The 22297-nt window shown below is 45.5% G+C and overlaps 1 protein-coding gene across 3 annotated transcripts in view; it reads left to right on the forward strand.

Moving 5' to 3' along the window:
• Positions 1–19455, forward strand: part of Sgk1 (serum/glucocorticoid regulated kinase 1) — a 116584-nt gene extending 97129 nt beyond the window's left edge. The window contains exons 1-12 of one of the 3 annotated variants that reach the window (XM_021173629.2): positions 13310–13487; positions 14274–14349; positions 14776–14851; positions 15096–15200; positions 15327–15410; positions 15524–15655; positions 15860–15972; positions 16282–16405; positions 16836–16931; positions 17411–17566; positions 17675–17764; positions 18212–19455. In XM_021173629.2, coding sequence (XP_021029288.1) covers positions 13370–13487; positions 14274–14349; positions 14776–14851; positions 15096–15200; positions 15327–15410; positions 15524–15655; positions 15860–15972; positions 16282–16405; positions 16836–16931; positions 17411–17566; positions 17675–17764; positions 18212–18379 — 1338 coding nt within the window. In that variant the 5' untranslated portion in view covers positions 13310–13369 and the 3' untranslated portion in view covers positions 18380–19455. Of the gene's footprint in view, positions 1–13309; positions 13488–13971; positions 14134–14273; positions 14350–14775; positions 14852–15095; positions 15201–15326; positions 15411–15523; positions 15656–15859; positions 15973–16281; positions 16406–16835; positions 16932–17410; positions 17567–17674; positions 17765–18211 lie in introns of those variants that run through there. The other 2 variants (XM_021173631.3, XM_021173628.3) reach the window with 2 other exon arrangements.
• Positions 19456–22297: the final 2842 nt, after the last annotated feature.

The following is a 22297-nucleotide window of genomic DNA, read 5'->3' on the forward strand; positions in this document are numbered from 1 at the left end:
GTTTTGAGACAAGATATTATATATTCCAGGCTGGCTTAAAATTTACTATGTGCCTGTGGATAACTACGAATTCTTGGTCCTTCTGCTCTCGCCTCCAAAGTGTTGGAATCACAAGCATATAATGAGACATGTGGCAGAATATACTTTGGACACTTACAAAGCTATTTTCTAACTTTAAAACTGTACATAGTAAAAATAGCTTATAACCAGTAGGTAGTTATCCCAGGAATGAAAATGGTTCACTGAAAGGCAGGTGAGGACAGGGCTTCTCTCTTTAGTTTGTTTGTTTACAGGGTCTGTGTAGCTATGGCAGTCCTGGATCTCACTCTGTAAACCAGGGTAGCCTTGAACCTGCTTCTGGCTTCCAAGAACTGGAATTTAAGGCATGCATCACCACGCCCAGCTGTGGAGTTAGCTTCTTAATGGAATGGGTGGAGAGGGAGGTGTATAAGTGGAGAAAACAGAAATGAGAATAGAATTAGATGTTAGGGTAGAGTTCATCCAAAACCAAACAAAATGGTACTGATTCAAACTCTGATTTTTATGGTGTAGACTGACAGAAAAGAGAATACAAGGAGACTTCGGAGAAGGTTGTCACAGGGTGGCCTGGGGGTGTTGAATGGCATCCAAGAGCCATGTGGCTCTCTAATTTTACCTTTGCAGAAATGCACGGAAGTCAGCTGTTTCTGCTGATTAGAGTTTCGTTTTGTTAGAGGAGAATTATATGGTAGTAGCTAGGTTGCACTGCCCTCATGGGCATTAAATGACGTACGTTGACTTCTCAAACTCTTCCCCCACCTACTCTCACCTGTGTTTCCCATCATCCCTTGTGGTTAGTGAAATGGCTGTTCACCATGAGGACAGTAGAGCGAGTGCTTCACTCAGCCTACTGATGTGTCCTAATGCTGACAGAACTGGAAACCCTGCTCGATCTCCTTTACTGCTTCAATGATGTCAAAGCTGTGACATTAGCTCGAATGTGCACACAGGTGTTTGGGGAAAAGGACAATTCAAACTGAGAAGTAATCTTGACAGTAAACCTAGGCTGTAGATTGCTCTCATGGTGTCCCAGTGTCTGCTGATGCATATGTTTAAGGTATGGTAGACCCAACAGAGGTGTTCATAGGGCAGTTGTGTTAAATAGCTTTGTGTTTCATTTTGTTCTGTTGAAATAGATCTCACTGCTATCCTGTGCTGTCCTGAAACTCCAGATCCTTAGGCCTTACCTTCCACCATCCTTCCACCAAGCACGTGTACACACACACACACACACACACAACTGTTATTTTCAACTTGTTTTTAAACGTGAACTGGGTTTACTGGCTTCAAACGGGGCTTTTAGCATTAGAAGCACCCAGATCTGCTTTCTGATTCCGTCATTTCTATATCACATCGCGCAGTGATTATCTTTTGAAGCTGCAGGTAAGAAGAATGAACTGTTTTTCAGTCATGGGAACTGGGTTAGAATTGCGTAAAGACTGTTACGTATTAATAGGTTTTCGCCATTGAAGGATATGCCAACTCAAACAAACTTGAAAGTAAAAGGGTGCAGATTTATTTGGGGGCAGCTCTCAGGGGGATTCCCTGATTCCAAGGAGTGGGGCCAGGGAAACTGCCAATCTGCATGCCAAGATAGAGAGATAGAGATGGATTTAGGTAAAGGTACAGAGATAGGTATTGATATATCACGCAAAATATCTGGATTATAAAGGGAAGAGCCTTTGGGGAGGGGGAGGCTTAGCCCCTGGGGTAGAAAGTTCTGGGGAGAGGGTGGGGTGTGCCAGGCACACCTTAGACTTTAAAGTCAAGGTCTACTTTGATATGTTAAATAGGAACCTGGTCTGAAACCCACCATGCTTAATGTCTGGAACTTACTAAAAACCATTCAACAAATGCAGGCTATTATAATGGAAAATCAGACAAGATGTGTGTAAAGAGATAGCTCAGTGGCTAAGAGCACTGGCTTCCCTTCCAGAGGATGTGGGTTTGGGTCCTAGCACCCACACGGTGGCTCATAACCATCCAGTTCCAGGAGATTTGACACCTGGCTTCCTTGAGCCCCAAGCATGTACACGGTTCACAGACAAAACACCACACGCTAAAAACTAAATCTTAAAAATGAGAAAAATTCCACAAGACCTTTACAAATGACTTGAATTATAATTACCAACGGCCTTATGAGAACATACTAATTCTACAATGACCAACTCAGCTGCCTCTCTGGTGGCTGTGGCACGAGGAAGAGCTGTCCCTGCCCCTTACCTGGACAAAGCAAGGGGCTTGGGTGAGGGAGAACTGGAGGGCTGACCAACTCAGCTCCCACTCAGGTCCAGATCTAGGGCCCACCTGGGAGAGTCGGCCCACTCCAGCATCTATCCTGTCTACTATGAACTGCTGGAGCACATGAAGGGGCTAGCCTTGCAGAGCCAAAGCTACAGGGTCTCCGAGACACAGGGTAACAACAGGATAGCTGAGAGGAGTCCTGCCAAAGTCATAAGTCATAAGCCTTGCACCTTGAACTTGCAATGAATATTTGTAAGAAAAGCTGTTTGGACAAAAAAGCATACTAATGTAATGTTCTGTGACACACTGCAGCTTTGACAGCGAGATGCTTTTATTATATTATATTTTTTGTTTTGTTTTGTTTTAAGACAGAGTTTCTCTATGTAGCCCTGGCTGTCCTGGAACTCACTTTGTAGACCAGTCTGGTTTCAAACTCAGAGATCCACCAGTCTTTGCCTTCTGAGTGCTGCGATTAAATGCTGTGCCATCACTGCCCATCTATAATGCCATTTTTAAAAGAGACAGAAAGGAAGAATAGTCCAGAGGACCGTATAGTGTTCATTTCAAACTTTTAGAAACCTGTAATCTCCAAAAATGCAAAAATTTAAGAACATAGGATTAGGGGGATGGAGGCAGGAGACAGAAGAACATCGGGTAGGAGTTATGTAAACACTGTTTGTTGTGTCCATTTCTGCCCTTTGTTATTTATTGTCATGATAAAAACAAGGCCAGGTGTGAGGTTGTGTGCCTCTAATCCCAGTGATCAGATGGCATAGGTAGAAAGGTCAGTTTAAGGTGACCTCAGCTCCATGGAGGAGTTCTGGGCTTGTTTATGCTGCATGGCAGCCTGTCTTAAAAATGAAATCAATCCAACATTTGAAAACACAGTTATTTAAGCCCTTATGCAGATGTGCTCTTATGCAGAGCTATGCAGTGAAACTTCAGCACAGAAGTTCTGAACATGCGGTTTTTAATTTTTTTTATATAAAGGTAAAAACAACAGCTTGCCTTTAGGATCTCCTTGATAATAAATAATTCCCACCAAAATTTGTCTTAGCATTTGTAGCCAAGAAGGAAAGATAAGTAGGAGAAATGTGGCAAGCTATGGAGAGAAGAGGTTTATTCGTAGATTCCTCCAGTGGTTATTGGGCATCACTTACTGCAAGGCATGCGAAGGCGGGAGAAGATAATCCCACACTTCCTGTTTCAGAATCCTAGAAAACTGTAAACAGCTACAGACTCAAGCTCCCTGGTGAGCCAGGCTTATTGGTAACCCTCAGACGGGATGCATTTCAAAACTTAAAAAAAAAAAAAAAAAAAAACTCCTGAGGAAAATGGGCAGCTCTACCTGTCTCCTGCAACTGTAGGGCAGCCAATTCCAGGAGCACTAATTAACATTTCCTACAAAGGATGAAGGAGCCACAGCCTTTCAGAGCTTTTTTTTGTTGTTGTGGGAGAAGTAAGTTGATGTGCCCTGGCATCCTGAAAACTGTAGTTTTCATGTTTCAACGTGGTGATAATTCTTTTCAAGGTTCAAAACTTGTCTGAGATGACATTTGATGTGTTCAAACCCATTGGCTGAATGGATAGACAAGTCTCAATGCATAGACAGACATCAGAATAATCTTTTTCATTTGTAAGTTTTGCTTGATAAATGGTGCAATGCTCATCTTGCACAGACTTGCAAAGAATGTTGGAAATTACTGGCCACAGAGTGGGATGAAACCCATATCAAACCTAGCAGGAAAAGTTATGGAAATACTCAACTGTACCCTTTACCATATGAAGAAGAATGGAGATGTTCAAGTTTCAGGATACAACGTCTAAGGTTTTTAATTGCTTGGTATGAAAGAAACCAGGGCTATACTGCATTTTCATATCTCTGTGATACAAAGCCTGTGTATATAGTGGTATCATGTTACTGACTGATACTGTCATGCATACATATATGACTGCAAATGGATAAATTCCCCATAGTACTATATCCTGAAAGACAGTAGTGAAGAGACCTCTTCACAGTGGGCAGAACTTTAGAAAGTAGATCTGGATACACACACTGATTGCAAGCAAGAGGGCCCCAAGTGTTCCTGTATATCAATGCTTGGGCTGTGGCCACTGGTTCAGTGAATGGTCAGAGACTTGGAAGGAACATAGTTGGAAAAAGAGTGACAAGGACACGTGGGGAAGAGATGTGTGGGCTAAGCCTCTCTGAGTTTGCAAAGGACTAGAAGACATTTTCATGTCCCGTGTGAATGATAACCAGCGAGTGGTCTCAGCAGGGAAGGCCTTTAAAACTTAAATGGGTTGACGGTATGTACCCATAGCACTTGGAACATGGAGGTAGTAGGATCAGAAGTTAAAGGCCAGCTAGGGCTACAGAGTCTCAAAAAAAAAAAAAAAAAAAAAAATTTCAGAGGCTGAGTCCATTATCAACTATCACGGCAGGGACCATAGCAGCAGGCAGGCAAGCATGGTAACTGGAGCAGTAGCTGAGAGCTTGTGTTGGAGGGGAGTGGGTTCATTCCCACCACCCAACTGGACAATAGGGGACAGAGTATTCAACTACACGAACAGTAGACAGTTCTTATTAAAACCACCAAGAGATCCTAGAGTGAGTTAACATACATTTCTACTCACCAAAGCCCCCCCCCCCCCCGACTTTACTCACTAAGCTTATGCTAACAGTGTCAGCCAATTGAATCCCCAATGTGGCACCATTTCCCAAAGTCACAGTCCCGGCAGTCAACTTTCCCAACAAGCTGATTCTGTTTTGTCACTCTGAGCATATATAAGGTCACATTTTGTCTTAGTTGGAACAGACATTCTGGATGTAGAGTAAGGTGCCTTTCACACATACTTCTGCTGAGGCTCCAGTATGACACATTCCACCCTTACCTGCTCATCTGACCAAGATCAGATGCGACTTCATCACAACTGAAGATCCACAGCAATGAGCCTGATCTTGTGGAATCTATCAGCCTTCCCATGGTTCCCATAACCTGAGGCAGATGACTAAGTGAGGGAACACTAGTTACAAGGGCTGGACTCAGCAGGCTGGGTGGGGCAAGGTTCTTCAGAAGATTGTATGTGGTGGCTAAGACGGGAGGCTCCACAGGCTCATGTTCCAATGCTTGGTCCCCTGTTAGTGGAAGTGTTTAGGAAGGATTAAAATGTGTGGCCTTCTTGGAGATATGTGACTTTGGGTGAGTTTAAGGTTTCAAAAACCCAGGCTAGGCCCATGGTGTTGCCTCTGTCTCTCTTTCCTCTCCCTCTTTCCCTCTCTACCTGATCCCTGTAGACCAGACTGTAAAGCTTGCAGCTCCTGTCTCGGTGTCATGTCTGCCTGTCTGCTTCCTGACATAATGACCATAGCCTAGCCCTTTGAAACTATAGGCCAGCCCCCAATAAATGATTCATTATGAAAATTGCCTTGGCCATGGTGTCCCCTCACAGGAATACAACAGTGAGATGCTGTATGTATGTGTTCTCAATAGACCTTCTGTACGTTTCCTCCCGTATGTTCTCCATAGCTAGGGCCCATGGTTATCAGCCCAAGGATGAAGGATTCAGAGTGGAAATTATATCACCCATTACCTCCCTAATGACTCATTAACAAAAGTTTTACTTCTGGTCTTTAAGCTCATGCTCTGTTGGCCTGGATATCTTAGTTCCAGAGGGAAAATGTTTCTATTAGGAAACACAATAAAAAAATTCCATTGAGATGGGAGTTAAAATGTTTCCATTGAATTGGGAGTTAGACAGATGGTTGGCCAATTCAGATGGTCCTCTCTCCAAGTCAACATGGTAAGAAGGGGATTATAGTGCTGGTGGGGATGACTGATCTGGACCAGCAAGGAGAGACTGGATGAGTACTTGAGTGGAGTCCAGGCACTTCAGTGTTTATTTCCTGATTAAAGTCGTTGGGAAATTACAGGACGAAATGCAAAAGGCTCAGACCCATTAGTAATGAAGTCTGTCTCACTCTCCCAGTTTAAAGAACAAAACAACAGAGTTTACTGAGGAAAGAGGGGATATAGAACAGGGTGATGAAAGTGATTGTTAATTAACACCAACTACACTACCGTGACCAGTTACAGAAAGAGCTGTCCCTGCCATGATGTAACCTCCATGTTTTATTAAGATTACCTCGGAACATACATGGGTATGTTGATCAAGTGTTCTTCTTATTCCTCTTTAGTCCCTTCCCATGACTAGATCTTGACTTCGTATTTTACATAAGACATGGGGTATCAGGAGGAGTAAAGATCATCTCTTTTGGAGAAGAGGATTACTGCATTTTTTGGTTGTGGATATTTTGGAGTGGATATTTCATGCTACGTAAAGCCACTGCTACATTGTTGTTGTTGTCTTTAGTTTGGAAATTAAGCGTGGTTTAAAGAGCTCTGTGTTGGTTTTAGATCGGCAGCAAATTGATTTCTGATGGCTAATTGTAGGTATCACCTTCGCTGAGTTAAGGGATGTATGTAAAGGACTGGGATTATTGTGTTTCCAGGGGTGTGTGTGTGTAATGAGTGGGAGTGTTCTACCTGCTATTGGCTGGAGGCCTGAATAAAAAGGAGGAAGAGAGAAAAGGCGTCTTCTTTGAATTCCTCACCTGTATAGACACACCCTTCATCTCATCGTCAGATGTCTTAACTCCAGATCATGTGTTTTCCCCAGTGCCAGACATGAGGGTACACACTGGTAAACTCAGAATGTAGGCAGTAGAAGTAGAAGGACCAGAAGTTCAAAGTTATCCTTACCTAACACTAAGTCCAAAGCAGTATGGGCTACTGTCTCAAAGAAAGGAAAGAATACAGAAGAAATGTAGACATTTCTAAGCATCAAATGCGCTCCAGGTCTTATTTTTAGTGACATCAGGGCACAGCTAGGTCTTAGGAAAAATAGCTAGATTTGGAACTTCTCTTAAGCTTTTGTGTGTTTGTCAACGTAATAAACTTATGGTCCGTGGCCTCCTTGTGTGCAGCCAGGTCACCCTGCATTAGTCTTCTAGTGATAAACAGATTTTTGGTGCCATCGAAGTTGTGTCCCTGCCAGATCTGATGGAAGGAAGACTTGAAACCAGGAGCCCTTGGAATGACCTAGAAAAGCTCTTGGGAACACTCAGTCCTTCCTTGACCTTCCAGACTCCTCCCCCTTCCACAGGTTCATATCAGCCTTCATTCTGTCTCAACAACAGCGAACAATTAAAACCTCCCACTTCACTTTCCACTGCTTTTGACTCTCAGCCATAGCCTTGACTTCAAACACTTGGTAAATTATCCTGGCATTCAGTTCCTGGAGGTGACATCTTTGGGAACCTTGTAGGTGGGACCACAGCGAAAGCAGGAAGCTGAAGAACAAAGGTAGCAATCTTTCAACCCTTTATCATGGAATTCCTACCACCCAGGCCGCTCCTTGTTGTTAGGATGGAGATATGCAAATGGTTTAATCCCAACACACCTGTTTACTAACTGGGTTTGAGACCTTTGTTTTCTCTGAGTAGCTCTGACTGTCTGAGCTGGAGTCTACCTGTAGACCAGGCTGGCCTGGGCAGACAGAACTTATAGGGGTCTGCCTGCCTCTGTCCTTGGAGTGCTGGGTTAAAGGTGTGGGCCACCTTGCCTCCTTGTTTGAGGCCTTTTATATGAAGTTGTAAGGTGTGTGTATCACCAACAGATAAAGCTATGTTTTCCATATGAAAGTCCATCTTGAAAGAGGCATATAATTTCTTTATGTTCATTATTTTTCACAATTTATGGGATGGAAATATCAGTAGCCCCACTGTACAGAGATGACAAGAAATTCTTGCAGATAGCAGGCCTCACTTAGAGCTAAGTGTTTGACCAGGCATTCTTTCACCATCTGTATTCACTGTGTCTCCTGAGCTTGTGCGAGGGACATAAAAAATATGGTCAAGATGAAAGACCATTAATGTACAAGAAAAGACACCAAGCAATTCTCCAGCCCCTGCCCCCCACTACTACTAACTATCATGTTGTCTTTTCTTTCTGTCATCTGTGGGCAGGGTTTGTAGGACACTGTAGCCTAGGGGTGGCCTCAACTGCACTAGCTTCCTCATAGAACAATTACAGGGTCCAGGATGGGAAAGATTTCAGGAGAGACTTGGAATGTGAGCCAAGGAAGGCTTTTAGCTTTCACCCTAGTTTGACAGATTTGTCAGAAATTGAGGGGTGTTTTCTTTCTATGAGCACTTTGTAAAATAGGGAGGGTTGAAAGAGAGCCCCTTAACCGTCTCCATCTTGGATCTAATTTTCATAATCTCAAGCCATGGATCTGCAAAGAAATGCCAGGTTCTGTGTTAATGATGATCAAGACAAGGATTTGAGATTTCTTGGAATGTGGGCTTCATAAGTAGATTCACCCTGGAGCAATTGAAGCTGGAGGAGGAAGAGTAGACTCCTCAACCCTGTTCACTGTTTGGATTAGTTTGTATGCAATGGTAAGGGGCCTTTTAGAATATAAATGGGTAGCCCAACAGCTTTGTTGACCATATGTAAGGCTTTCTGTGAGGCCTTGGTCTCTTTTTTTTTTTTTTTTTTTTTTTTTTTTTTGGTTTTTCGAGACAGGGTTTCTCTGTGTAGTCGTGGCTGTCCTGGAACTCACTCTGTAGCCCAGGCTGGCCTCGAACTCAGAAATCCGCCTGCCTCTGCCTCCCAAGTGCTGGGATTAAAGGCGTGCGCCACCACGCCCGGCTCGGCCTTGGTCTCTTGATGTTAGGTCATACACAGTATTTAATTTTGATTCCAAGAGTCTCCCAATTTCCTTTTCTAGTCAGACAGACCATTATTTTTCATGATTAGATACAAATTTTCTAAAACAATCCCCCCTGCCCCCTGGCCCCCAGGTAACTCTTTTTTTTTTTTTAAAGATTTTATTTATTATTATATGTAAGTACACTGTAGCTATCTTTAGACATACTAGAGGAGGGCATCAGATCTCATTATTGATAGTTGTGAGCCATCATGTGGTTGCTGAGATTTGCACTCAGGACCTCTGGAAGAGCAGTCAGTGCTCTTAACCACTGAGCCATCTCCCCCCCCCCCCCCCCCCCCCCAGGTAACTCTTAAGAGTTAAACACAAGGCAAATAGGTAGTGTTCTACATGTATTCTGGCTGGTAAGGTTGTTGATGTTCTATAAACTTTTTATTTGTTGTTCATTGTATCAGGGCCCTGCCACATTCCAAAGATGGAGTGAAACTGACTTTGCAGAGTCACAGACCTACCCGCTGTTGCTACCTAGATTTTCATTCTTCCAAGAATGCCCTGGCTTCTTCCACTCTGCCCCTTATTAACACTTAAAACTTCTCTTTCTAGAAAGAATGTTTGTAGAACATCAGTGTTATCATTTCTTGGGGGTGGGGCAGTTCTGTAATAAATAAGCTTAGCAGTGTGGGCTTAATAACTTAATGACATCATTAAGGACAGTGTATACTTCTCTTGCTTTCTCCTGCGCCTCTCATCTTTATGCATGCCACTTTCGACAGTTACACATATGGATGGTAACAATTATGATAGAAGCTGGGCTCCAGAAATAGATGCTTAGACACCACTTGTCTATAATCGTTCTCAGGAATCAAGTCATCAGTTTTCCTGGGGGTTACTATTGTAATAAAAAGACATGCTCTGAGTGACAGCCCTTAACAAAAACTCATCAGTTCAGTTGCTCTCTCAATATTTTATATAATAACTGTGGTTTCTCTGGTGGTTCTGTGTGTTTTGAGGATTACTCAAGGAAAGTTTTGTACCTATATTATCAATGAGTATAAAAGGCCAGGGGAGAGGGGAGCTAAACTGTACACATGTGTGTCCTGGAGCAATACAAAATGATATTTTCTTTTTTTTTTTTTTTTTTGGTTTTTCGAGACAGGGTTTCTCTGTGTAGCCTTGGCTGTCCTGGAACTCACTTTGTAGACCAGGCTGGCCTCGAACTCAGAAATCCGCCTGCCTCTGCCTCCCAAGTGCTGGGATTAAAGGCGTGCGCCACCACGCCCGGCGATATTTTCTTATTATCGATGAGATATCTAGCTAGGTCATCACAACTTGAGGATTAAGGAGTCCAAGAGTAGATGGAGCAGAGTATTTATTTAGACAATGCATTTCAAACCAGTTCCTCTAGTATATGGAGAAATCGTCTTCTGTGAAGCATTGAATTAAATAAGTTATATTAAACTGTCATGTTTCAGTGTTTGCATAGTCCATTTTCCAACAGCAATAGGAACAAGGCGGCTTTCCAAAACAGTAACAGTTATGTTCTGTTTACAGCTTGGTAAACCAGTTCCGTCGGTTTGCCCATACTGACACATACTTGTGAGACCACTGGCTAGGGGAGTTTGGGCTAGTTAGTAAGCCAGTCTCCCACCAAAGCTCTGCACTTTCAGGCTCCGGGAAGAATTGCAGGGCTATGCTCCGGGACACATTAAAGCTCCAGGGCAATCCAATCTTCTGGAGTTCTCCCAGAGAACTCGATCGCCCCCTAGCCTGCACATCCACTAAGTCGTCAGACAAGTCCAGCCACTTAGCTAGGAGGGAGACTCTGGGAAGTGGCCCGATAACCTCCTGGTAGCAGAACTACCTGGACAAAGGAAGGAAGACTAGATTAAGTGGTCGAACCAAGGGGCGGCCTCAAGTCTGTGCCCGGTTAACAGGAGTATCGTACATTCCCCCCAAACCTCCCTCCCTCCACTGCCGTGTGTCATCTTCCTGTTCGGAAGTCTTAGTAGGTTGCTGGGACAGAACTGGGGGCGCCTGCCCCACCCATCAGGTATCCGGTTGGAAGAAAAGCCAGTCTCAACAACTTGATTCCCTCTCCGTTAAATGATAAGGTTAGCAGACCATCCGTCTCCAATCGCTGACCATTCCGGGCATGAGGAGGAAGGGGCACATGCACATCGGTCCTTTTCTGTTCCAACCACAAATATATGGTTGAGCTTTCTCTTCATTGCACTTGGAGGCCTCTGATTTGAATTCCATGTTCCTTTTGGAATGCATGCCAGAGCTTCTTCCCTGGGAGACCAGACCCTGTGCATGTGTTTCTATTTTTTTTCTGGACTGATTTGCGGTGCTAATCAGTTAAGTTACATTTCTTGTATGTCTTACTGGTGAAATAAGCCCAGGATGCTGATGACTGTAATTTTCTGGATGATGTTGCAACGGCAGGATAAATAGCCCAGTGTTGAACTTTGCAGCTTGTTCCCTTCCTGTATGTAAATTTCCTTTAGATATAAAGTGGGACTCAGAACAAAAAGGCAAGCAAGCAGCCTCTGGCTGGAGCTCCCTTGTCATCTGGCGCTTCCAGCCTCATCAGAGGCACATAGCCTGGAGGCTAACTTTTTCGGTAACTACTAGTTCTTCCTCCATAAAGTAACCCCAGCCTTCACCTCTTCAGCACTGTGAAGAATGAAAGAGGAGACCTTAAGATCCCCTTGGAAAGGTTCGTGTTCTGAGTACTGTAATTTGGATGGGATGAGTAAAACAGATACCTGGGAGAGACTGGAGGAAGCTCCTGAAAGCTAGGTGATGCACTAGGGAGGGTCTCTGGACGACTTCCTGATTTAATAGTTTAAAACAAATAAGCAAACATCTTTGTGGAGATTGGTGTTTCAAAGCAAACGTTTTCTGGAGGGGAAGTTACCCAGCAGATGCGGAGGGGGCAGGGCAGGACTGGGCTAAACAAACCACTGGTACCACATGGTTTGGAAGCACTCACTGGCAATAACAAATTCATAGTTTATGCAGAATCCAAGCACGGAAAAAGCCTGGGCTGGTTGCTATGATTCGGAATCGCCTACACCTTGTTTTAGTTTGGAGTGTCAATTTCAGGCACCCTAAGTACATTGTGAAGGACGTCTACTAAGCAAAATTTCGTCTCCAGAGTTGCACGTCAGTTCTCCTGGTTTCTAGCTGTCCGAAGTGAGCAAATCAAGAAGCAGCTGAGACTAGAGATCGCTTTAGGTGTTGGGAGGTGGCTGCCGCTACAAAACAAACTTGCCCAAGACAGAGGGAGGGAAAAGAGCTTCGCGTGCTTTTCCTGACCTGACAACTGGTATTTTGTAGTGTGTCAAATTCTAAAGTGCTAGGCCTTTCGCAGCAAGGGGTCATGGCAGGGCAGTCACCGCAGAAAGCACGGCGAGCGCCAGGTACTGGCCCAAGTAGCCGCCTTCCCGGCCCTGGCCCAGACCCGGTGCTCTGGGCTTCCTAGCCAGCGCTGGCGCGCGTCCCCACATTGGCGGTCAAGCTGCAGCGCCAGGCATCCCCCAGCGGCGGGGTTACTGTAAGGCACCTCACTCCTACCCAACTCTGGCTGCCTCTACTGCAGCTTCCCTCTGTTCCCAGCTTTTTGAGATGAGTCTCTTACTAATATTTAAAGAGTTAAAGGGTTTCAGTTATGTGAACTTGCAAAAAAAACAAGGGGATATAAAAATTAAGTCTACCTGGATCTGCCACCAGGTAGCCCAAAGGAGGGAGGGTAGTGGAGATTAGGAAAAAACGGACGGGGTTTAAGGCAGTGCAATGCAATCTTGGCAGTTTTTTTTTTTTTTTTTTTTTTTGTGAGAGAGGGACCCGGACAAGGGTACTGACCGCGCAAGGGTCACTCCAGGTCGGCCCTGGAGAGAAGCCCCTGCTACCTAACTTGCCACCTCCTCACGTGTTCTTGGCATGGCTAGGATTAAAATTTGCAAGGCTCAAAATTTATGCGGAAAGGACAGAATGTTCTCAGAGATTAGTTGGAAAAAAAAGTGAAATGAAGATTGTACTTTTTTTTTTTGTAGAGCAGAGACTTATTTCCGCCCCCTCCCCTACACATTCCTGACCCCCCTCACCCCCCCCCCCCTTGCCTTCCTTCCTCCTCTTCCAAGTTCTGGGATTTTTCAGCCTTGCTTAGTTTTGGCCAAAAGCACAAAAAAGGCGTTTTCGGAAGCGACTCGGTCGTGCACAAGGGCCATTTGTTTGTTTTGGGACTGGGGCAGGAAATCTTGCCGGCCTGAGTCACGGCGGCTCCTTCAAGGAAACGTCAGTGCTCGCCGGTCGCCGTCGCCCACTGTGCGCCCCTCGGTCCGCAGCCATGGGCGAGATGCAGGGCGCGCTGGCTCGGGCTCGGCTCGAGTCCTTGCTCCGGCCCCGCCACAAAAAGCGGGCGGAGGCGCAGAAAAGGAGCGAGTCTGTCCTGCTGAGCGGACTGGGTAAGTGTCGCCGCCCGGCTCGCAGGGACACGGGGTGCGTGGAGATCGGGATGGAGTACAGCGCGGGAACCTGGAGGCTGCGCGTCGGGCCGGGGACGGGACACCGGGAAGGGGAGAGGTCGGCGGTGACCGTGCACTGCGGTGTCCTCTCGGGAAGCACGGGAGAGGAAATGGAAAATCACCGAGGCTCTCCACCCCTCCAGCGCCCTCCTCCGGCCCAGGCAGACGGGGGCCGAGTGCAGCCCGGCGCGGGGTCCTGCTCACGCAGCCCGCGGAAGCCTCGGTCCTGCCCAGGGCGGCTCGCCTGGCTCACTCAGGACACGGTGGCCAGTCGCCCATCTTCTCGCAACTCGGTCTACAGCCTGCTAGGCGGCTGGGCTGGGGGTGGAGCCTCATGGCGGGCGGAGCCTCGAGATGGGCGGCTCTGAGCCGCTTCCTCCTTCTGCCGGCCCCGCCCTTTCGCGGCGCAGGGCTTATAAAGCCGGTCGCGCGGCCGGAGCGCACAGTTGGCTTAGCCGGTTTCACTGCTCCCCTCCAGTCTCTTTTGGGCTCTTTCCGGGCATCGGGGCGATGACCGTCAAAGCTGAGGCTGCTCGAAGCACCCTTACCTACTCCAGAATGAGGGGAATGGTAGCGATTCTCATCGGTGAGTGCTGGAAAAGCACCGGACTTGTGTGTGTAGGAGAGCCGGCGTCGGTTTTGAAGGTTCAGGATCAGATTAGCGTGTGGCGTCTGATGTTACCGAGCCCCCTAACCATCTCCCCTTTTCCTCTCTTTAAATTATAGCTTTTATGAAACAGAGAAGGATGGGCCTGAACGATTTTATTCAGAAGATTGCCAGCAACACCTATGCATGCAAACAGTAAGTTTTGGGTTATTGGGGAAAATAGAAAGAATTGTTTAAATTTACTAGCAGCGAAGACTTCATGGGGCGGGGGTAGTGGTGGTGGTGCTGAGATCTTTCCTCCGGGGTAGATAGATCTCTTCTGGTCTTGAACATTTTGCTTATTTGAAACATTTTAAACATTATAATTTATGGGTAGAGTTTGGCTCGGAGGTTTAAGATTAATTCTCGTGAATGTTCACCAAAATCCACGTCCCTCAATAAACAAACCTTAATTTGTATTTAACTGGGTTTTCCTTACATTTTTTTTTTTTTTTTGGTAAGCAATTCATTGGGATGTTTTCTGTAAAATACCGAACTGTTGAGTCAGAAATAGAACTTATGTCTGTGTGCCCTCTGGTGGCGAATTTAGGAGTTTCTAAAATGGCCCTTTGATTTCCACAGCGCTGAAGTTCAGTCCATTTTGAAAATGTCCCATCCTCAGGAGCCGGAGCTTATGAACGCCAACCCCTCTCCTCCGGTAAGTATATCTTGACTGTGGAGGAAAATTATAAATGTATCCGTATTTTCCTGTAGGGGTTAGTCAAGGCAGTATTTGTAAAAACTATCAAGGCGGGATTGTCTAGTCACATTGCAAGTGGCTTAAGTGTTTAAGTACTGAGTCACTGGGATGTTTTGAAAGACATATTTCATAAGGTATTTTATGTGTTAACAGTAAGGCTGTGTGCAGCGTACATATTAAAAGATGATACTTTGTTTTCTAGCCAAGTCCCTCTCAACAAATCAACCTGGGTCCGTCCTCCAATCCTCACGCCAAACCCTCCGACTTTCACTTCTTGAAAGTGATCGGAAAGGGCAGTTTTGGAAAGGTAAGTTCAACCGAAAGTTCGTCTTTTCCAAAAGATGAAAACTTTGCATCTCGACTCTTTCATGCATTCACTTTTATCTTCTCCCTGACTGAGGATAGAAAAATGACTGTCCGATTGACATTTCAGGTTCTTCTGGCTAGGCACAAGGCAGAAGAAGTATTCTATGCAGTCAAAGTTTTACAGAAGAAAGCCATCCTGAAGAAGAAGGAGGTAAGGGTGACCCCTGGTGGCTGGGGATGGCAGGCGTGGTGAAGAATTTCTACCCTGTGGTTTGCTGCCCTGTTGAAATCTGAATTTGCCACTGAATCTCATCTCTCTCCTAGGAAAAGCATATTATGTCCGAGCGGAATGTTCTGTTGAAGAATGTGAAGCACCCTTTCCTGGTGGGCCTTCACTTCTCATTCCAGACCGCTGACAAGCTCTACTTTGTCCTGGACTACATTAATGGTGGAGAGGTGAGCCGAGGCATCCACCTTGATGGTGGGAGGGGGGCTGCTCCTGTTTGTCTTGCTTGGTTTGGGTTTGAGATGTGCTTTTAAAAGATACTTGAGAGAGAAACTTACTCAGAATTAAGCTATTTCAGGCCGCTTCCTGCAAGCTTTCTCTTTTGGGCCTGACTAAACGACCCCACTAAGCCTCGGTTTCTTTGTCTCGTGCAGCTGTTCTACCATCTCCAGAGGGAGCGCTGCTTCCTGGAACCACGGGCTCGCTTCTACGCAGCTGAAATAGCCAGTGCCCTGGGTTATCTGCACTCCCTGAACATCGTTTATAGGTGAGCCAAAGGTTCAAAGCTACCTTGAATGCTGGAAAGAGGGAGGGCAGGCTGAGCCTTTGGAGTCCTAAGATAATGAGATATTATGTGCACTTTGGTCACTTCTAACAATTCCCTAGCATGTGAGTTGTCTCAACTGCCCATACCAAGAGGGTGGTGCATAATCCTAACAGCCCAACTAAGGCTCCTTTCTGTGGCTGGCTGTGGAAGAGGAGTGGATTAACAATCTTCTTAATACCCAAGCAATCTTTACAGAGGGTTTGTCATGAAGTCAAGTTAACCTACCTGTGTAACTGCTTTTTCCTACAGAGACTTAAAACCTGAGAATATTCTCCTAGACTCCCAGGGGCACATCGTCCTCACTGACTTTGGGCTCTGCAAAGAGAACATTGAGCATAACGGGACAACATCTACCTTCTGTGGCACGCCTGAGGTAGGCAGTCTGACACAGTGCCCGGTCTACCCACTCCCTTCCTTCCATAAAAGGAAGAGTAAACTTTAAGCAATTCCTTTATACAGCTCAGTGCAAGACAGATACCCATTTATTGTTTGTCTCACCCTGAGGATTCCCAAGGCCTTCTGTTAGTTTTTATCCCAACTAGCTGTTAAGAAATCCTCATGGAACCACTAGATATCAATTCGTTCCCTAAATATATCGATGTATACACACAGGGGACCAGTTGACATCACAAAGCATAGAGGTTTTAACTAAGAAGCAATCCAAACACACACACACACACACACACACACACACAACGGGGGTGGGGAGGGGAGCCAGTTGACCTGGCTCTTTTCAAAGCACATGCTTGCTGTGCGGACTGCCAGGTTCTGAGAGCTAACTTCTCTCTCTGGTGTCATTTCAGTATCTGGCTCCTGAGGTCCTCCATAAGCAGCCGTATGACCGGACGGTGGACTGGTGGTGTCTTGGGGCTGTCCTGTATGAGATGCTCTACGGCCTGGTGAGTAACACACAGCATCGTGCCCAGAACACTTCTAAGACATATGTGGACTTGCTCGTGCAGGCTTAGCTACTGTGGCTTCTCTGTGTCAGACGCCTTATCAAAAGCTTTAGTAAAGGAGACACTGGCTGTTTTACATTTTATAATTTTATAAATAAGTCTTTTGGATTTTTTTCAATAGTCTTGTTTGAATCTCAGGGCAGGTACAAGTACTGAAAATTGAACCCATCCTCTCGAGTGGGTTTCTTCTGCACAGTATACTACAGTTTACTTAGCCTGCCCAGTATTAGCCCCATCGCACGCACGCTCATTCTCTCTCTCTCTCTCTCTCTCCCTCTCTCTCCCCAGTAGGGGTTGTAAGATAGTCGGTGAAGGGGCCAGCTCAAGTCCAGCTTAATACTCGAAACTCAGCACTTTATATCTAGTAGACACTAGACAAAACTTGAGTTGACTCAGAAGGAATTCCCTTCCTTTTCCAGCCCCCGTTTTATAGCCGGAACACGGCTGAGATGTACGACAATATTCTGAACAAGCCTCTCCAGTTGAAACCAAATATTACAAACTCGGCAAGGCACCTCCTGGAAGGCCTCCTGCAGAAGGACCGGACCAAGAGGCTGGGTGCCAAGGATGACTTTGTGAGTGTTGGTTGCCCTGCTGTCATGGGACCTTGGGGAAGAAGGTTGACCTTGTGACCTTGTATTAAGTTCTCCACATCTAAATGAATATCTGTTTCTTTCCAACAGATGGAGATTAAGAGTCATATTTTCTTCTCTTTAATTAACTGGGATGATCTCATTAATAAGAAGATTACACCCCCATTTAACCCAAATGTGGTAAGTATCTGTGTGGTGTGTTTCTGGTATAAGAATAGTGAGACCCAGAAGGTTTCTTTCCTGTCAGAATTTGAAGAAATAAGTAGCAGATGCTATCTATCCCATAGACTCATCCCAGAGGAGAGTTTTATATATATATATATATATATATATATATATATATATATATATATATATATATTTTATCCCAGCTAGCTCACTGAATATAAATACATGTATTATAATTTCCAGGCCTAGAGACATACCTTAATACCTGTACCTCAGGAGACTGGTAGAGTTTGAGGCCAGCCTAGGCTACATAGTGAGACCTTGTTATCAGTGAAACCCTCCGGAACTTTGGAGCCTTTAGAGTTAAGCTTCTAGTGGGGAATTATAGGACTTAAGGACTCCCTGTCCTTTGCCCTGTGCCCTTTTTGACACTGAGTGTATTTCCCCTTCTTGTAACAGAGTGGGCCCAGTGACCTTCGGCACTTCGATCCCGAGTTTACCGAGGAGCCGGTCCCCAGCTCCATCGGCAGGTCCCCTGACAGCATCCTTGTCACCGCCAGTGTGAAGGAAGCGGCAGAAGCCTTCCTCGGCTTCTCCTATGCACCTCCTGTGGATTCCTTCCTCTGAGTGCTCCCGGGATGGTTCTGAAGGACTTCTTCAGCGTTTCCTAAAGTGTTTTCGTTAGCCTTTGGTGGAGTTGCCAGCTGACAGAACATTTTAAAAGAATTTGCACACCTGGAAGCTTGGCAGTCTCGCCTGCCCGGCGTGGCGCGACGCAGCGCGCGCTGCTTGATGGGAGCTTTCCGAAGAGCACACCCTCCTCTCAATGAGCTTGTGAGGTCTTCTTTTCTTCTCTTCCTTCCAACGTGGTGCTAGCTCCAGGCGAGCGAGCGTGAGAGTGCCGCCTGAGACAGACACCTTGGTCTCAGTTAGAAGGAAGATGCAGGTCTAAGAGGAATCCCCGCAGGTCTGTCTGAGCTGTGATCAAGAATATTCTGCAATGTGCCTTTTCTGAGATCGTGTTAGCTCCAAAGCTTTTTCCTATCGCAGAGTGTTCAGTTTGTGTTTGTTTGTTTTTGTTTTGTTTTGTTTTGTTTTTTTTTTCCCTTGGCGGATTTCCCGTGTGTGCAGTGGCGTGAGTGTGCTATGCCTGATCACAGACGGTTTTGTTGTGAGCATCAATGTGACACTTGCAGGACACTACAATGTGGGACATTGTTTGTTTCTTCCACATTTGGAAGATAAATTTATGTGTAGACTGTTTTGTAAGATATAGTTAATAACTAAAACCTATTGAAACGGTCTTGCAATGACGAGCATTCAGATGCTTAAGGAAAGCATTGCTGCTACAAATATTTCTATTTTTAGAAAGGGTTTTTATGGACCAATGCCCCAGTTGTCAGTCAAAGCCGTTGGTGTTTTCATTGTTTAAAATGTCACCTATAAAACGGGCATTATTTATGTTTTTTTCCCCTTTGTTCATTTTCTTTTGCATTCCTGATTATTGTATGTATCGTGTAAAGGAAGTCTGTACATTGGGTTATAACACTAGATATTTAAACTTACAGGCTTATTTGTAAACCATCATTTTAATGTACTGTAATTAACATGGGTTATAATATGTACAATTCCTCCTCCTTACCACACAACTTTTTTTGTGTGCGATAAACCAATTTTGGTTTGCAATAAAATCTTGAAAACTATTTGCATAAATTGTGTCATGTGTTAACTTTGTGTATATTGATAAACTGGATTTAGGAGGGGGGAAAATAATGGACCAATGTGAACATACTTTTGGTAAGTTCAGTATAGTAGCACACAATTTCCATCTCCATCACTTGGGAGACTGATGCAGGAGGATTATGAATTGGGGACAGCCTGGACGGAAGAATTAAGATCAGCTCAGTTTGCCCGGTTCTCCGTGGTTTCTTTGTTCAGGGAGGGTCAGGTCGTAGTTTACTGAGGCTGGCTTGTAACTTCTGGTGGAGGACCCCCTAGCATGTGAAGATCTGGGCTGGATTTCCAGCACTGAGAACATAGTCTGCATTTTCCCCAAGTCTCTGTGCTGCCAGTCATGAATCCATCCAAACAATGCAATAAAGTAGCACTGTATATCAATAATGTTCCCTGTGTTTACTGTCTTGTGAGGCCCTATGGACAGCTTGTCCTTACATTTGGCTTAACAAGTGACAGGTAATTCTTTTAACAAATATGAGTACTTGGGGCTGAGCTCTGCTCTGACTGCTAGAGACATGATACAGGTCATTGCTCTCACGGGAGGGCTCTGGACGAAAGGTAATTTGCTGAAAGGTAATCTGGACCATAGCATAGGGTGCCACCAAAGAGGGCACGGCACATTCATAAGTGCCCGAGTTCCCAAAAAGCTATCCCAGAACAGGCTCAGGAGAAAGGAACCCAGTACCTGCTTAAATCAGTGGAGCTAGCAACTCAAGGGCCACCAGGTTGTGAGTCTGTCCTACAGAGCACTCCTCCAAGGTCTGTCCAGCTAGGAATTAACACCGTCAGGGAATCCTCTGGACCTTCCACATGCACGCTCAAGGGATGCCCAGTGGATCCTGCTGTCACCTGCAGCTTTTCATCTGGTGTCCCCCCCCCCCCGCCCCTCCCCACATTAGTATATAGTTCCCCCAAGGGGAAGCTGTGACCTTTCCCCTCTTCTGACTTATTGAAGGCCTCCACTTAGCCCCCTCCCCCCACTTCCTTCCCTTATCCACCATGTCTCATAGAGTGCAGTGAAGGAATGGCATTCAATGAGAGGAAGACTGCCAGCTCCCAGTGGCCACAGATTGCATGATGCAGTTGTACTGGGCATTAGCTGTGTATTAAATTCCCTACCAAACCCAAACAACAAGAATGTCAGACTGTTCTCCAGGGAAAGGTACAGCCAGCTTTAGGCGGAGGGCTCGATCCTTCCCTCACATTCACACTGGCAACATCAGTTACAAACCATTGCTTGAACAAAAATGTTTCCACTGTTCTCAGAGGCCAAGGTCTATGATCTCACTGGGTTCCCAGAGGACCCAGTTGTGAATTAGAACATGTCTTTTGCTTGGGTTTTTAATGTTGTTTTTGAGGTCTTCTTTATATTTTTTTATTTGATTTTGAGATAAAGTCTATGTAGGCCTGGCCGTTTTGGAATAGATCAAGCTGGCCTCAAACTCAGAGATACATGTCTCTGAGTGCTGGAATTAAAGGCCTGCTCTTCTAATCCTGGCCTCCTTTGCTTTTTGAAAGATGAGATCTCACATTATTCAAGCTGGCCTTAAACATGTCAGGCAGTTACAGATGGCCTTGAACTCCTGATCCTTCTGCCTCCATCTGTCAAGAACTAGAATTTGCCTGACTTGAAGGTCTCTATTTCTTTGGTTATTTTGTTTTCTTTTTCTTTAGTTGGAAGAATGATTTATTGGGGTGTAGTCAATCACTTCACACAGATATGAATTTATCTAGAACTGAAAGATGCCAGAGGTATCCCAAGTGCTATCAAACAAATGAGAGGTTAGACCAGCACAGTTGTGCAGGGAGGGAGCACTGCAGTCAAGAAGGAACAAGAGATCAATAGACAAACAGCAAATATTTGCTAAGTATTCTGATGCCAAGTACCACATGTGCCAAGGTATTGCTTATCTACAGGAGTGGGGCATGTGCCTGCCAACATGTTCTCAGAGGCTCAGCCACTGAGGTGGAAAAGGGGGCAATTGGCTCAGGTGTGGCCAAATATGCTCCACATCCTCACACTTGGGAGGCAGCAGAGTGGAGTCTGAACTATAGAAAGAGAGATTCTGTGGCTCGAAAGAGAATGGGGGTGGCAAGGGAGGAAGGGACGGAATGAGGGAAGGGAAGGGAAGGGAAGGGAAGGGAAGGGAAGGGAAGGAAGGAGGGAGGGAGGGCAAGAGGGAGGGAGGGAGGGAGGGAGGGAGGGAGGGAAAGAGAAAGGAAGCAGTTTGTATGTTCATAGCTCTCCAGCTATGGGTTTGCTCATCTGTGAATTTGGGACAATTTATCCAGCTGATCCACTAAGCTTCAATGAGTTGATCCTCTGCTACCATGAAGAGTAAGACATTCTCCTTGAATGATGTGCCACATCCTTGAGGAGACACCACATGATGCGCACTCATAGCCACACAGGAGGTAGTGAATGTGGAATCAAGGGGACCGTGGAAACCCTGAGGCCCCCGTGAGATCTGGGACAGGGGACTCCCTAAGAGTCATACTAATCAACAGAAGTTCTGGAAGCGTTCCTGGGATGAGGGTTTGCTAGCCGAGACAGTGCTAGTCATCAGTTGGTCCCATTGAGCTCTGACTCCATGCAAGCATTATGTTTTATTCTTCCTTCATAACAATAACAGTGACATCAAAGGCCAAGAAACTGTAGGAAGGTAGTCTGCTAGTAGTCAGTTCAGCCAAATTAAACCATGGCACTTTGTTCACAAAGCCTGCCCTGCTGCCTGACATCTAAAACAGACAGATACACACTTGTTGGCTATTTCCATGAGAGTTCACCAAATTAAATAACCCTGCAAA

Source organism: Mus caroli, unplaced genomic scaffold (genome assembly GCF_978045245.1).
Source record: "Mus caroli unplaced genomic scaffold, Mus_caroli_1 scaffold_9, whole genome shotgun sequence".
Classification (NCBI taxonomy): Eukaryota; Metazoa; Chordata; class Mammalia; order Rodentia; family Muridae; genus Mus; species Mus caroli.